This window comes from Pectinophora gossypiella, chromosome 25 (assembly GCF_024362695.1).
Source record: "Pectinophora gossypiella chromosome 25, ilPecGoss1.1, whole genome shotgun sequence".
Taxonomy (NCBI): Eukaryota; Metazoa; Arthropoda; class Insecta; order Lepidoptera; family Gelechiidae; genus Pectinophora; species Pectinophora gossypiella.
In genome coordinates, this window is record NC_065428.1 from 4722076 (window position 1) to 4737841 (window position 15766).

Consider the following 15766-nt stretch of genomic DNA (forward strand, 5'->3'; position numbering starts at 1 on the left):
GAAATTTTAGAGTTCGTTAATTAGGATTCGAGATAGGGATGTTATTTTGGAAGAATATGTATGAATTTATGGAATAAAATTATTTAAAATACAAAAATTGACATTGGGATAGTTTGAATTTTCGCGGGAGTAGCAAGCACCAAAAGGGTGTCGATGTAAAAATATATGATTGAAGGGTTTTGAGCTGGTATATTTTACAAAATTGAAAATAATAGCTATATTACGTAGTATTTCTTGTTGAAATTGATTTATAAAGCATACGAAGTTCGTACCTATCGTTTAAAATATTATTCTAATTTTTAGAACTGTAATTCGCGAAAATTGAAAAAATCATGGAAAAAAAAGTAAAACTAAAATAATGCCAAGTGTGAATCGCATTATTTTGAGGGGTTCCGTGCCTACAATTGAAAGAACATTTAGTGAACAAAAACATGAACGTGAATTGATCGTGAATTTTATATTGCTAGTATGTTGTCGTTGTTAATGACAAGCCAAAACATGCATTGGAGGATCGGGTTTGTAGAGTGGGGGATCTTTTTAAATGTTTGATTTATTGTGTTTCTTTGAATTTGTAGTTGTGATGGCAATGGAGATGCATTGTTTTTGAAAGTTTCAGCTACCTAATTGTCACAGTTTAAGAGATATAGAGGAATTTAGGTATTATTCATGGTTTTTGTCTCCAAAAACGGAACCGTTTTTGGATTGTTGACAAGGTGTTGTATTGTACGCGTTTTAGACCCTAAAATAGAACAATCCAGAAGTCACGCCACTTTTCGCGTACACAGAGAAACAGCCAATAAGGTTGAGGAGCTTGGTTTGTGTAGATTATGTAAATTACAGATGTGTGCGAGAAACGTCAGGCAAATGGTCGAGCGAGTGTTTGGCTTTTTAGAAATTCTACAAAATTGGATATATTTTTTATCTAAAATTCTGCAGTTCTGATTTGATAAATTAAATAGAATTTGATTAAATAAATAACATCATTAGTATTATAGTCTACTTAGGAATAAAAATAAAATTTAATGAATATTTTTATGTCAATAGGAAGTATGAGATTTTCAATAAATACCTCGATTGTCAATGTCGGGTAAATGTCATTTGGATGTTTTTGAGGCGCTAGTGGTAGCAATATCGCGATTGCCTGAGAGATGAGGCGGAGCATAACGGGTATAAAAGGGGTTTTGCACGATTTTTTGAGGGACTTCGTTGGGAACTTCGCTCGGAGCAAGAACAGCAGGAGGTGCTGCCGGTTTAGGAATTTCAAGTCGGACTAGCTATTCTGTAAGTCGGTAGGGATCCGTTCTGCTGGATTACCAGCTGTCGCGACTTTTGAGAGCTCCGTAGCTCAGGATTACAGTGCGCGATTTTTATTTTTGTCAAAATATGTAAATTTGCTCTTTAATCAGCTATTCGAACCTTCCGTGGTGTAGCTGGTCGTCTACCGCGCTAGAATAGGGATTAGAATTAGTTTCCGTGCGTAGATTACGTGAAATATTTAGGGTTTTGTCCGACAAAAGTCCGCGGAGTGCGCTGTAGGGACCCTGTTAGGTTTAAAATAGGAAGTGTGGTGTACTAATTACTTTTCCTTACAGGCATCGTTGGAAACAGGTCTGAGATCATCAGATCTCAGACGACAGGTACAATTTTACGCTAAAGATAGGGCCCGATAGGAGTAGGATGTGTCAAAAGTGTGTAGGGAAGCTTGCGAACATAGGGACCATGTGCTGCTTGTGATTGTTTACCTTTGTTTGTGTTTTGTTATTATTTATGTTATTAAATGTAGTTTATGTATGTTTATCTATTTAACTTTGACTGACACTTACTGACGCGTAGGGAATGACTGCTTGCGATATATTCTGACTGGATTTTATTTTTCTTATTGGTTATGTTTGGGCTGTGTGTCAATGTTTACAATGAAAATTGTACATATTGCCGCATAGACTGAACAAAAATGTTCTTCTTGTAGTTCTGTATGTTGCGATTCACATTTCGAGGTAATATAATTATTGCCTGGAGATGGGGAGAACAGTATACAGAATGAGGTATCCTTGTTTTAGAGGTATCCTCATGGATTTAGATTTTTACCTTATATTGTGAACCTAGACTGTTGGTCCAGGTTGGATTGTAACCTTGCTGTGTTTTATTGTAGTTAGAATTCCCCTGAGGATTCTATTCGAAAACCAATCTGAAGTTACACAGGGTGAACCTTTATGGTTTACGGCCTGCTACCTCACTGTGTCAATGTAGAATAATTGTAGGAACAGTTGTTGTTACCACTGTAACATGGTTCTGGATTGTTCTATAGTGGTGCTTTGGGAGATACAGCTATCTACAGGAGTGGGGCGGTGAGATATTATTATCCATGACCTTCTTTCTGATATTGGGACAGGATGACCATCCGCCAATATGAGATGAAGCTAGATAATCAGTATCGAGCCAGCGCTGCGACTTGGATAGTCAGGTTGGATTGCCTCCTCCTGATGAGCGGTTGTGCGTGGCGATGCTTTCGAGTATGAAGACTCTAGCCGATGCCATATAATCAGTAGTAGTATTGTATGGTATGGGTCAACTTTGTCCTCTTGTGTTATAATGTAAATTTATTATGACCCACTCTGGACCTATCAGCTTATTGTGACTAATTAAGCTATGTAAATAATACAATTAATTACTAATTTGAATTGAATTATAAAAGTCTGGATACCATGAGATGAAGGTAATGGTATTGATAATGGCTTTTGAATAAACTTATATACTCTGAATCTGTGTTGTTATTTCATCTATGTGACTTAACATGACTTCTATATACTTACTGTATTGTCCGGGCCTGCCTGGCTTGATTACACTGATATACAAACCAATTCAACACAATTTATTTGTGTTATTTTACTATTCTTCTACCTGATAACACCTTAATGTCACTGCTGCTAGTTTGTGACATACCTAACTTTACAACCTATACCTTGTCCAGGGGTTTACCTGGCCTGATTTCACTATGCAACTTGTTTGCTTACTAACATGCAATTTTATTGCAATAATGCATTTATGCATAACAATTACATCCAGTTTGACTGCATATATTCTTGTGATTCATGGTTGGTGTCATATTCATGACCATCCATCTCACAATCATACTTATGCCTATGGCTGGTGTTATTGCAATGCCGCTGAAGCCATAGTAGGGACGTTAGGGACATTTTTGCTTAGTATACTCGGGGTCAATCCAGTTCGGTAGTCTCTGCTTCTGTTGATCCTCTTGCACTGTGGTGTATTGGGGGGAGGACAGTGATGAGTAGCTGCGTATTGCCTTCGGTTGCTAAGTCGCTCATTCGTTTTGTTAGGGACCTTTTGCTTAGTATATTTGGGGTCAATCCAGTTCGGTAGTCACTGCTTCTGTTGATCCTCTTGCACTGTGGTGTATTGGGGGGAGGACAGTGATGAGTAGCTGCATATTGGCTTCCGGTTGCTAAGTCGCTCACATACTTACCTTTTTGCGCCATGGCTATGGTGCTAACTATGCATCACAATGAGTTGTGTTGTTAGATTGGATGTAAATCTGTCTAACTTAAATAATTTTATTACATATGTGAAATTGGTGTTGGGAAGCTCTTCCCTTTACCTACCAACTATTTACCTAATGCTCCTGATATGTCACATATTTTATGTGCTTATCATTCCATATGTTCTTTCGGAGAGGGGCCTAAATCAGGGTAGGGCCTCATTCGCCGGTGAGCGTGGTCGGGGCTCGAAACGGCACCCTATACTATTACATTGTTGGTATGGTATTCTAATCCTTTTCCTGTGTTCCTAGATCTTTTACAATAATAAAACCAAATTCCTAAACATATTTTAAATAACTAACTTATTTCTTACCTTCTTGTAAGTCTCTCTTGTTTAATTTGATTAATTATAAGCTTTAATCAGTGTCATTAAGTTTAGGTTTGCTTGGCGTTGACTTGACTGTTTTTTAAACTATAAATATTTATAATAACTTCCATTCCATTGCCCTATTACTTAGATACTTACTTGACTTTCTCATTTACAATAGTGACTTAATTATAACCTATTTGTATTGTTATTAAGTATATATGTAGTATATTAAGTTAGTATTATTCTTTATTTACATGCCCTCAATAACATGCATTCATATCTGACTCAGCTACCTTCATATAAAAGAATTTGAGTTACTACAAAACACAACATAAGGTCCTACCTTTATACTAGACGATCACAACAATAATAATGGCCATTTTAATCACTTAATTTGACTATAACCCAGGGTCGAATCCTGGTCAGTTTAGTCGTGAGTGGAGTGTGTGGGGTTTATTTATATTTATTATGTATTATGTAAGGGGGGGTCGTTACAATTTGGTGCCGTGACCAAGATTATGAGGTCTCAAATGCTGGGAAAAGATTGGATGTCTTGGGGGCGTGAAATTTGATATGTATGTGTATATAACTAGGGGTTTATAAAGATGTGAAATGTTTATGTATGTGTTAATGTAATCTAAGGGAAACATAGACATGTATGGATGGTTAGATTAATGCGGGGGCGTGAAAATTTTATATGTATGTTTGTAAAACTATGGCTTATAAATGTGTGAAGTGTTTATGTATGTATTAATGTAACCTAGGAAAGGCGTAAAGCTATGTATGTACATCAATAATGATGTGGAGGCGTAAAGTTATGTATGTACCTCAAGAATTATGTGGAGAGTAAAGTTATGTATGTATCTCAAGAATTATATGGAGGCGTAAAGCTATGTATGTACTTAGAGAATTATTTGGGGGCGTGAAGCTATGTATGTATCTTAAATGTCCAGCAGGGGCATTCTATTTTTGTGAATAGTAAGGGTCTGAGACTAACCTGCCAACCCTGATATCATAAAGGGGTGAAGTTTGTGTTAAAACGGTTCCATCTTATGGTTTAATTATCAAAGATTATAAATAAGAGACTGATTATCATCAACATTCTAATATTAATTCATATTATAATAAGTACAGTTGTCATATTCTGCTTGTTTTATTTATTATTATTTCACTTTAATTTCACTGTGTATGTCCATGTCACTTTTGTTTTATCACACTGTGCATGCTTATATTGTTCTATGTGTCACTTTCAGTATCCTCTTACTGTGGCCAAGACACCTTTAGCCTAACCACGGTCACATGAGTCTGTGTGATTGGCAGTAAGAAAATCCTTCCTACACCTTCTCCTTTCCACTATCCGCCTGCTGCCTTAGGTCTCATGGTGCAGGTATCCCGCCCTATGTATCTATTTATATATTTTCTGTGTAGGTATGGCTAGGGCTAGGGCTGTAGGACGATAGGCATTTTGACTTGCTAGCATTGTAGGGTTTCGTTCTTGCATAGTTAGGCAGGGCTATATTATCATTCCGAAGCTGTAGGTTATGTAGAAACATGCGCGTAACTGAAAACAAAACAAAATAGCATTGTAAGCGTGTTGTGAACAAAATGCAAGTGAAGGTTTTCTAGCGTAATGACGTAGTATTTTAAATAACCAAACTTTTATAATTACCTTGTGTTATCTTTTATATGTTTTTACTAGGTAGAATCTTCTTATTTACGATGATTTATTTAATAATCACGACGAAATAATCGTAATACAACGGATGGTTCTCTCCAGTTGTCAATCTGACATTAAATTTGTTTGTTTTTGGTTCATCTAAGTACGTAGACAAGGATCATCTTACATACAGCCTTGTTTTAGGTTCATACTTTGACAAAGGCAAACATTTTTTATTAAATAAGCGTGTTTATTGAGTATTTTTATAGATACAATTTATCTAAGGCTATAGAATGTAATTTGTTACGTTTTGATGTAGGTTTATCTTACTTTTTTTAATAAAATAATTAACAAAATCGGTCGATCTAAACTAAAATCGATATTAATCGGTTCGTGTATAGATGCTTTATTTTGCCTGCCATCTGGTGACGAGTAAGAGTATTAGTTTGACATTTTATTAGATTAGACTTCGCATAGAGTCTCATATTGACGGACAAATTATTAGTTCCGTTGTTCACCGTTAGAGTGCGTTGATATGTATTATTTAATTGTTTTGTTTTGTTTTTTTTATCGTATTTTTTTTTTTTTATTTTATTTTATATAATAAGTTAGATTAAAATTAGATAGGGATTTTAAATGTTTTATTTGCTTGTTATTGTATGTTTAGTTTATTAACGTAAACGTGTTGATGACCGCGGTTGTGATACGCGGGTAATTTAAATAGGGTTATTGTTGACCAGGGTAGGTAATTTAGCTAGGGTTAGTGTTGATCAAGGTCAATAATCGGAAGGGTCAATGGTCGGGGTCATTGATCGGTTTATTGGTCAAGGTCATTCATACCGGGTCATTGACACGGGGTCATTGATCTGTTTTATTGGTCAAGGTCATTGATACCGGGTCATTGACACGGGGTCATTGATTGGTTTTATTGGTCAAGGTCATTGATACCGGGGGTCATTAGTCGAGGTCATTGATCGAGGTCAGGGATAAGTGGTCGTTGACCGGATTATAGGTTAGGTTATTGACTTGACCTACTTCCATTAGTTCCAATGTTCTCTCATAGATGGCGCTAGTTGTATTGAAATCATTATCTTTATATTTAGATTTAATTGAATTTGATAGATTTAATTTAAATAATTTTAAATAGTTTACTTTTGTTTTGTTTATTACTCAATTATTGAGTAATTATTTATTTATTTTTGTTTTTTTTTTACGTTTTTATTGTTATTATGGGAATTGTTATAAGAGATATTTATTAAATTTATTATTATATTCAGTAAAGGTTTAATTATTAAAATAATTAGTATATTATTAATTATTATGGTTATTTAATAATATTATTGATGTATAATTATGATATTTTTGTTTTTATATATAGTAATATTTTGACATCACGCTCGTGTTCTCAAAGGAGTAAGCAGTATTATATAATATTATTATTTATTTTTATTTTATATCTTATATTTAGGGAAGTAATTAGGAAACATTTTAGTATACCTGTATACTTACATGAGTGTACTTGTATATTATTATGGTTACAGTATTTTTGAATGAAATATTTTATTTTAAAATTTTGCTATTATTTCAGTATTTATTTATTTTACTCTTGAGGGGAGTTGGGCGGTCATTCCTGGGGGGGAAATTAGGTAAATTGTCATTGTGTATAAGATTTAATAAAGACTTAATAAGATCTTCTTCCGGAAGTTATAGTAATATAAAGGTTTGCTTTATTTATTTAAGGCTAGTTTATTGTGGTGTTTCTTTTATTTTTTATAAATTATCACTACGATAAACTACGTAATAATTTAGGGGGCGATTGTAACAGAACGCACCACAATAATCGTCGCGGATGGAGTCATCTAGTTTATTTTCAATAAACTTTAATGTACATCAATAATGTGTTAAATATTTGTCGAAAAGTTAGTACTTAACAGTAACTAAAAGGTTTGGCTATGGGGTGAAATATTTTTTCGACATTTATTTATTATTTTCGTCTTTTGAATTTATATTTTTATTATTATAATATTCTTTTGTTTTTATGACTTTAGACAGGAAAAACATAATTAGAACTTTGAGAAACATGTAGGCTTTGTTTCACCTTTAGGTTTCATAATTTCATAGACCTACAAACAAATGGAATTCAATGGTCTCTACTTGCCCTGGAGGGGAGATGGGCGTGGGTTTATGTATGTGTGTATGTATGCACAAACCTATATGGAAGTGATAATGATATTCTAGTGATTATACCATTATGTGTGTCTGTGCCCTGCAGTGGGACGTATATAGGCTGTTTATGTTTATGTATACCATTATGTAAATACTTATTTCTTAATTTGTACCTAGTGTTCCTATAAGGCAACTTTTTTATTATTTTTATAAATTTAACGCCATCTATTAGGGAATAGATTTGGATAAGTGCATCTACTCGTACATAGATGGAGTGGGAAAAGGACTGACATTTGTGAAAAGCAGGACTTCATTTCTAGGCAGCTTGATAGCTAGAAGTCATTGTAGTACCATAGCTTGCCAATAGATGGAGCTGTACGATATCAATAAAAATAATCAACCAGGGTATTATTAATGAAACATACTATTTTTCTCCAAAACTGCTTTATTTACTATTGATGTTCATAATTAACAATGTACCTTTGATGTGAGAAACAGTAGTGTGCTTGTAGGCTTAAATCTTTCATCTTACTAAATCTGTCCGTCATTCACATTTGTTTTCCCATAATTTTCTTTAATATTCTGCAACAGATTCCAGGTTTGGAGTAGATATCTGTCCCTCCTGGATCTTTGGACGATACTGAAAGTAATTCAAACTGAAATTAGGGGTAAATTCTATGTGTGAGCATAACCACTGTCTAGTACCTACTAAGACAATGACTTGCATTTGCTTATTGTTTCTACAGGTATTATTTGTGATTCACAGGATTCTAATAAACTAATAAAAACATGTAAGTACAATAGGAGTAGGATTCATTCTTATTCTCAAAACAATATGAAGGGAGATCAAATCTCATCATGAAAGCCAGTTTTAAGCGAAACCGTTTTGCTAATAACTTTTTATTTTATGTATCAGTCCAGAAACTATTGGTTGATTTCATGTCTGGTAGGTATGTAATTTACTAATTATTATATTACTCATCAATAAAACAAGGTTGTTAGTGACTGAGCATGTGTAGGAATCTAAGGAATATTTGAAAAATTTCATCTGTTAATATCTCATTAAATCCTAAACAGATTCAAATAATTCTTGTAGTCCTGATAAGAACTATCTCTCCACACATGGAGTTAGGTAATAAAATTTAGTGTGATTGCAGTTTGATAGTTGAAATTATCGTAAGAAAAATTGGAACAAATGGTTGAAACAGTGACTTTTTGCACTACGAATTTCTCTATAAAATACTTAACGAATACAAAAGGTATTTATTAATTTCTTACCTGGTGAGTGAATATTTTATAGGATACATTATAAACATCGTCAAGAAGTCTTCAATCTTACTAATTATTGTAGCTAAAACCCGTACGTTGCATCTTATTTTGTCTTCCTTCCATTATGATTCCCACTATTCTGTAGTCATATTAAACACAATCTGAAAGGTTTAATAATTATATTTAACACAAAAAGTACACTAATTGTCCAAACAATACAAACCACACTACTTGATTCAAGTGTTTTGTTTAACTGTGAGAACGAATGAAGGATATGTTCAGTTTACGTCACAGGAATACATAGATTATAAAAAGGTATACGAAATTTTAGAGTTCGTTAATTAGGATTCGAGATAGGGATGTTATTTTGGAAGAATATGTATGAATTTATGGAATAAAATTATTTAAAATACAAAAATTGACATTGGGATAGTTTGAATTTTCGCGGGAGTAGCAAGCACCAAAAGGGTGTCGATGTAAAAATATATGATTGAAGGGTTTTGAGCTGGTATATTTTACAAAATTGAAAATAATAGCTATATTACGTAGTATTTCTTGTTGAAATTGATTTATAAAGCATACGAAGTTCGTACCTATCGTTTAAAATATTATTCTAATTTTTAGAACTGTAATTCGCGAAAATTGAAAAAATCATGGAAAAAAAAGTAAAACTAAAATAATGCCAAGTGTGAATCGCATTATTTTGAGGGGTTCCGTGCCTACAATTGAAAGAACATTTAGTGAACAAAAACATGAACGTGAATTGATCGTGAATTTTATATTGCTAGTATGTTGTCGTTGTTAATGACAAGCCAAAACATGCATTGGAGGATCGGGTTTGTAGAGTGGGGGATCTTTTTAAATGTTTGATTTATTGTGTTTCTTTGAATTTGTAGTTGTGATGGCAATGGAGATGCATTGTTTTTGAAAGTTTCAGCTACCTAATTGTCACAGTTTAAGAGATATAGAGGAATTTAGGTATTATTCATGGTTTTTGTCTCCAAAAACGGAACCGTTTTTGGATTGTTGACAAGGTGTTGTATTGTACGCGTTTTAGACCCTAAAATAGAACAATCCAGAAGTCACGCCACTTTTCGCGTACACAGAGAAACAGCCAATAAGGTTGAGGAGCTTGGTTTGTGTAGATTATGTAAATTACAGATGTGTGCGAGAAACGTCAGGCAAATGGTCGAGCGAGTGTTTGGCTTTTTAGAAATTCTACAAAATTGGATATATTTTTTATCTAAAATTCTGCAGTTCTGATTTGATAAATTAAATAGAATTTGATTAAATAAATAACATCATTAGTATTATAGTCTACTTAGGAATAAAAATAAAATTTAATGAATATTTTTATGTCAATAGGAAGTATGAGATTTTCAATAAATACCTCGATTGTCAATGTCGGGTAAATGTCATTTGGATGTTTTTGAGGCGCTAGTGGTAGCAATATCGCGATTGCCTGAGAGATGAGGCGGAGCATAACGGGTATAAAAGGGGTTTTGCACGATTTTTTGAGGGACTTCGTTGGGAACTTCGCTCGGAGCAAGAACAGCAGGAGGTGCTGCCGGTTTAGGAATTTCAAGTCGGACTAGCTATTCTGTAAGTCGGTAGGGATCCGTTCTGCTGGATTACCAGCTGTCGCGACTTTTGAGAGCTCCGTAGCTCAGGATTACAGTGCGCGATTTTTATTTTTGTCAAAATATGTAAATTTGCTCTTTAATCAGCTATTCGAACCTTCCGTGGTGTAGCTGGTCGTCTACCGCGCTAGAATAGGGATTAGAATTAGTTTCCGTGCGTAGATTACGTGAAATATTTAGGGTTTTGTCCGACAAAAGTCCGCGGAGTGCGCTGTAGGGACCCTGTTAGGTTTAAAATAGGAAGTGTGGTGTACTAATTACTTTTCCTTACAGGCATCGTTGGAAACAGGTCTGAGATCATCAGATCTCAGACGACAGGTACAATTTTACGCTAAAGATAGGGCCCGATAGGAGTAGGATGTGTCAAAAGTGTGTAGGGAAGCTTGCGAACATAGGGACCATGTGCTGCTTGTGATTGTTTACCTTTGTTTGTGTTTTGTTATTATTTATGTTATTAAATGTAGTTTATGTATGTTTATCTATTTAACTTTGACTGACACTTACTGACGCGTAGGGAATGACTGCTTGCGATATATTCTGACTGGATTTTATTTTTCTTATTGGTTATGTTTGGGCTGTGTGTCAATGTTTACAATGAAAATTGTACATATTGCCGCATAGACTGAACAAAAATGTTCTTCTTGTAGTTCTGTATGTTGCGATTCACATTTCGAGGTAATATAATTATTGCCTGGAGATGGGGAGAACAGTATACAGAATGAGGTATCCTTGTTTTAGAGGTATCCTCATGGATTTAGATTTTTACCTTATATTGTGAACCTAGACTGTTGGTCCAGGTTGGATTGTAACCTTGCTGTGTTTTATTGTAGTTAGAATTCCCCTGAGGATTCTATTCGAAAACCAATCTGAAGTTACACAGGGTGAACCTTTATGGTTTACGGCCTGCTACCTCACTGTGTCAATGTAGAATAATTGTAGGAACAGTTGTTGTTACCACTGTAACATGGTTCTGGATTGTTCTATAGTGGTGCTTTGGGAGATACAGCTATCTACAGGAGTGGGGCGGTGAGATATTATTATCCATGACCTTCTTTCTGATATTGGGACAGGATGACCATCCGCCAATATGAGATGAAGCTAGATAATCAGTATCGAGCCAGCGCTGCGACTTGGATAGTCAGGTTGGATTGCCTCCTCCTGATGAGCGGTTGTGCGTGGCGATGCTTTCGAGTATGAAGACTCTAGCCGATGCCATATAATCAGTAGTAGTATTGTATGGTATGGGTCAACTTTGTCCTCTTGTGTTATATAATGTAAATTTATTATGACCCACTCTGGACCTATCAGCTTATTGTGACTAATTAAGCTATGTAAATAATACAATTAATTACTAATTTGAATTGAATTATAAAAGTCTGGATACCATGAGATGAAGGTAATGGTATTGATAATGGCTTTTGAATAAACTTATATACTCTGAATCTGTGTTGTTATTTCATCTATGTGACTTAACATGACTTCTATATACTTACTGTATTGTCCGGGCCTGCCTGGCTTGATTACACTGATATACAAACCAATTCAACACAATTTATTTGTGTTATTTTACTATTCTTCTACCTGATAACACCTTAATGTCACTGCTGCTAGTTTGTGACATACCTAACTTTACAACCTATACCTTGTCCAGGGGTTTACCTGGCCTGATTTCACTATGCAACTTGTTTGCTTACTAACATGCAATTTTATTGCAATAATGCATTTATGCATAACAATTACATCCAGTTTGACTGCATATATTCTTGTGATTCATGGTTGGTGTCATATTCATGACCATCCATCTCACAATCATACTTATGCCTATGGCTGGTGTTATTGCAATGCCGCTGAAGCCATAGTAGGGACGTTAGGGACATTTTTGCTTAGTATACTCGGGGTCAATCCAGTTCGGTAGTCTCTGCTTCTGTTGATCCTCTTGCACTGTGGTGTATTGGGGGGAGGACAGTGATGAGTAGCTGCGTATTGCCTTCGGTTGCTAAGTCGCTCATTCGTTTTGTTAGGGACCTTTTGCTTAGTATATTTGGGGTCAATCCAGTTCGGTAGTCACTGCTTCTGTTGATCCTCTTGCACTGTGGTGTATTGGGGGGAGGACAGTGATGAGTAGCTGCATATTGGCTTCCGGTTGCTAAGTCGCTCACATACTTACCTTTTTGCGCCATGGCTATGGTGCTAACTATGCATCACAATGAGTTGTGTTGTTAGATTGGATGTAAATCTGTCTAACTTAAATAATTTTATTACATATGTGAAATTGGTGTTGGGAAGCTCTTCCCTTTACCTACCAACTATTTACCTAATGCTCCTGATATGTCACATATTTTATGTGCTTATCATTCCATATGTTCTTTCGGAGAGGGGCCTAAATCAGGGTAGGGCCTCATTCGCCGGTGAGCGTGGTCGGGGCTCGAAACGGCACCCTATACTATTACATTGTTGGTATGGTATTCTAATCCTTTTCCTGTGTTCCTAGATCTTTTACAATAATAAAACCAAATTCCTAAACATATTTTAAATAACTAACTTATTTCTTACCTTCTTGTAAGTCTCTCTTGTTTAATTTGATTAATTATAAGCTTTAATCAGTGTCATTAAGTTTAGGTTTGCTTGGCGTTGACTTGACTGTTTTTTAAACTATAAATATTTATAATAACTTCCATTCCATTGCCCTATTACTTAGATACTTACTTGACTTTCTCATTTACAATAGTGACTTAATTATAACCTATTTGTATTGTTATTAAGTATATATGTAGTATATTAAGTTAGTATTATTCTTTATTTACATGCCCTCAATAACATGCATTCATATCTGACTCAGCTACCTTCATATAAAAGAATTTGAGTTACTACAAAACACAACATAAGGTCCTACCTTTATACTAGACGATCACAACAATAATAATGGCCATTTTAATCACTTAATTTGACTATAACCCAGGGTCGAATCCTGGTCAGTTTAGTCGTGAGTGGAGTGTGTGGGGTTTATTTATATTTATTATGTATTATGTAAGGGGGGGTCGTTACAAAGTGTAGAAGCTGTTCTAAGTGCCCTAACACCTGCACTATTACCTTTACGAAGCCACTGACAATTCCGTAAGCGTGGCCAATTATTGGTCAGCAAAAATTTTGTATCGATCGCCATCGACTCGCAAAGAAGAAGATTAAAATTAATTCAAGAATATACAAGTGGCCAAGAAATAATTATATAGTCGCATAGTATAAGAGGAAGTTTGTCCTCTAAATGAATTTGCCTGCTGTTTATGTAATTATATCTTAAATATATGGTTTTATAAGTATATTAAATATATTTTATTGAGCACAACAGACACTAGATACAGAAATAAGGACACTGGAGGCTTGTTGCCCATACAGCAATAATATTTCTTACAGAAAACCTTTGGATACAGGAAAATGATGTAGAAAAATAATAGAAACGGGTTAGAGCGTTCTAAAATTAAAAAATAAAATGCTTCTAACCATGTACCTGTGTACTGAAAACTTCAAAATATTTAAACATTGCGTTTGTTGCAGGTACAATTTGCACCAAAAGTTCGAGTGTTTGTAAAAACGAGAGCACTGAACTCGAAGATACAGGAAGGCGATACTATTTCTGTTGGTGAGTTTTGTGTCATTACTAAATTTGCCCTTTTTGTATTTTACATAATAATATTAGACACAAGTTTCCTGTGTATGTCAAGGAACCCGATAATAAAAGACGAGATAATAAAGATAAAGAAATAAGATAGAGGTGGTAGTAGCAGCTGAATATTTAGGAGAACATTTTAAATAAATAAATATTTATGTCTTCCAGCACAATATATATGTATTTTATCCAGAGTTTGTAAAATTTTGCTAATCTAATCTTTAATCCTTTTAACTTTATGTAAAGTAATTTGGTGTGGTAAAATTATATTTTTTTGTTCACAGGTTGTCAAGCAACTGCAAACCCGAACAATTTAACTTACAGATGGTACATCAACAATGATCCAATAGTTGGTAGTGCTGGCAATGAAATGGTGAGTTAAGATTAATTGTAACTGATGAATTGGCTACTTGACAGCTGTAACAATAAAAATTTTATTATCCAACCAACGATAATTATATTATATTTTTTTCTTTTTTTTATAAGATCACTTATAAATATTTTATTTTTATAAAATAAGAATGCATTTTTATCTGTGTATTACGAAAACCCTAAACACGGGCGGCCATGTTGGGCTTCGTGAGACGTCATATTTCACAAAATAAACAAAAACTATAGGTTTCAAGTGATATTGTTTGACAGTTTCTGTGTTTGTTCAACTGTGACGTCACTGGGCAAGATGTCACGTGACGAACATTTCGCGCGAAATTTTAAATGATTGAAGAAAAATGTGTTTTTTTCTATTATTTTTTCGAGAAATTTATTTTATTCTTATTCTTAAAATGAAATATTTTAAGAGGTATAAAATAAGCAATTGAAATTTTTTAAATACTTATATCCGAAAGCTGTCAAGTAGCCAATAAATTGTTTAAGGATGATTCCCTCATCCCCAAGAAATGCGTATCAGTGGTATGTGATCTAACCTGTATTCGGCTGGTTTTCCCTTCGGGATCCATCCCGAAGGTCGGACAGGCAGTCGCTTCTATTAAAAAAAAACGAATCTGTCAAACCTTCAGGTTAGGTTAGCAGACCCTGTGAAAAAGTGGATAGCGCTAGGGTAATGATGATGTATTGTTCATCCTTAGATTGAAGAAGTCCTAGATGCTATTTCTGTGTAATTTCTATTTCAAACGTATGCGATTACTCAAATGCTCATAAATATGTAAACAGCACAGCTACAGAAAAAAAAACAAACTATCGTAGTACGTTTCCAACGTTTACAGTTTGAGAATAAAAGAATTAGAGATACAAAAGTACTTAACTTGTAATATTCTAAAATGTAAAAGCTCCATTTTTATCGTTAGCATTAAATTTTGTTGGGTTTTTTTTTATCTTGAAGCGAATTGCCAATTACTTTTCATTCATTTGTTTTATCGTCTAATTCCTGAACATTGTTTTTGCTTTTGTTGAAAATTATGAGTCCCCCTTTTACCAAAGAGGTTTAGTTAAAGAGCCGAGTATTAACAACAAGAGGTGCCTATAATCCACCATAAAATAACACCC

The 15766-nt window shown here is 34.4% G+C and overlaps 2 protein-coding genes across 5 annotated transcripts in view; both read left to right on the forward strand.

Moving 5' to 3' along the window:
• The window catches only part of LOC126378047 (irregular chiasm C-roughest protein-like), a 416593-nt gene that overhangs the window by 385287 nt on the left and 15540 nt on the right, over nt 1-15766 (forward strand). For all 4 annotated transcript variants that reach the window (XM_050026146.1, XM_050026143.1, XM_050026142.1 and 1 more), the window contains exons 8-9: nt 14152-14236; nt 14548-14636. In XM_050026146.1, the coding sequence (XP_049882103.1) occupies nt 14152-14236; nt 14548-14636 (174 nt within the window). The remainder of the gene's footprint in view (nt 1-14151; nt 14237-14547; nt 14637-15766) is intronic.
• Nucleotides 1-15766, forward strand: part of LOC126378203 (zinc finger matrin-type protein 5) — a 233798-nt gene that overhangs the window by 210306 nt on the left and 7726 nt on the right. The window lies entirely within an intron of this gene.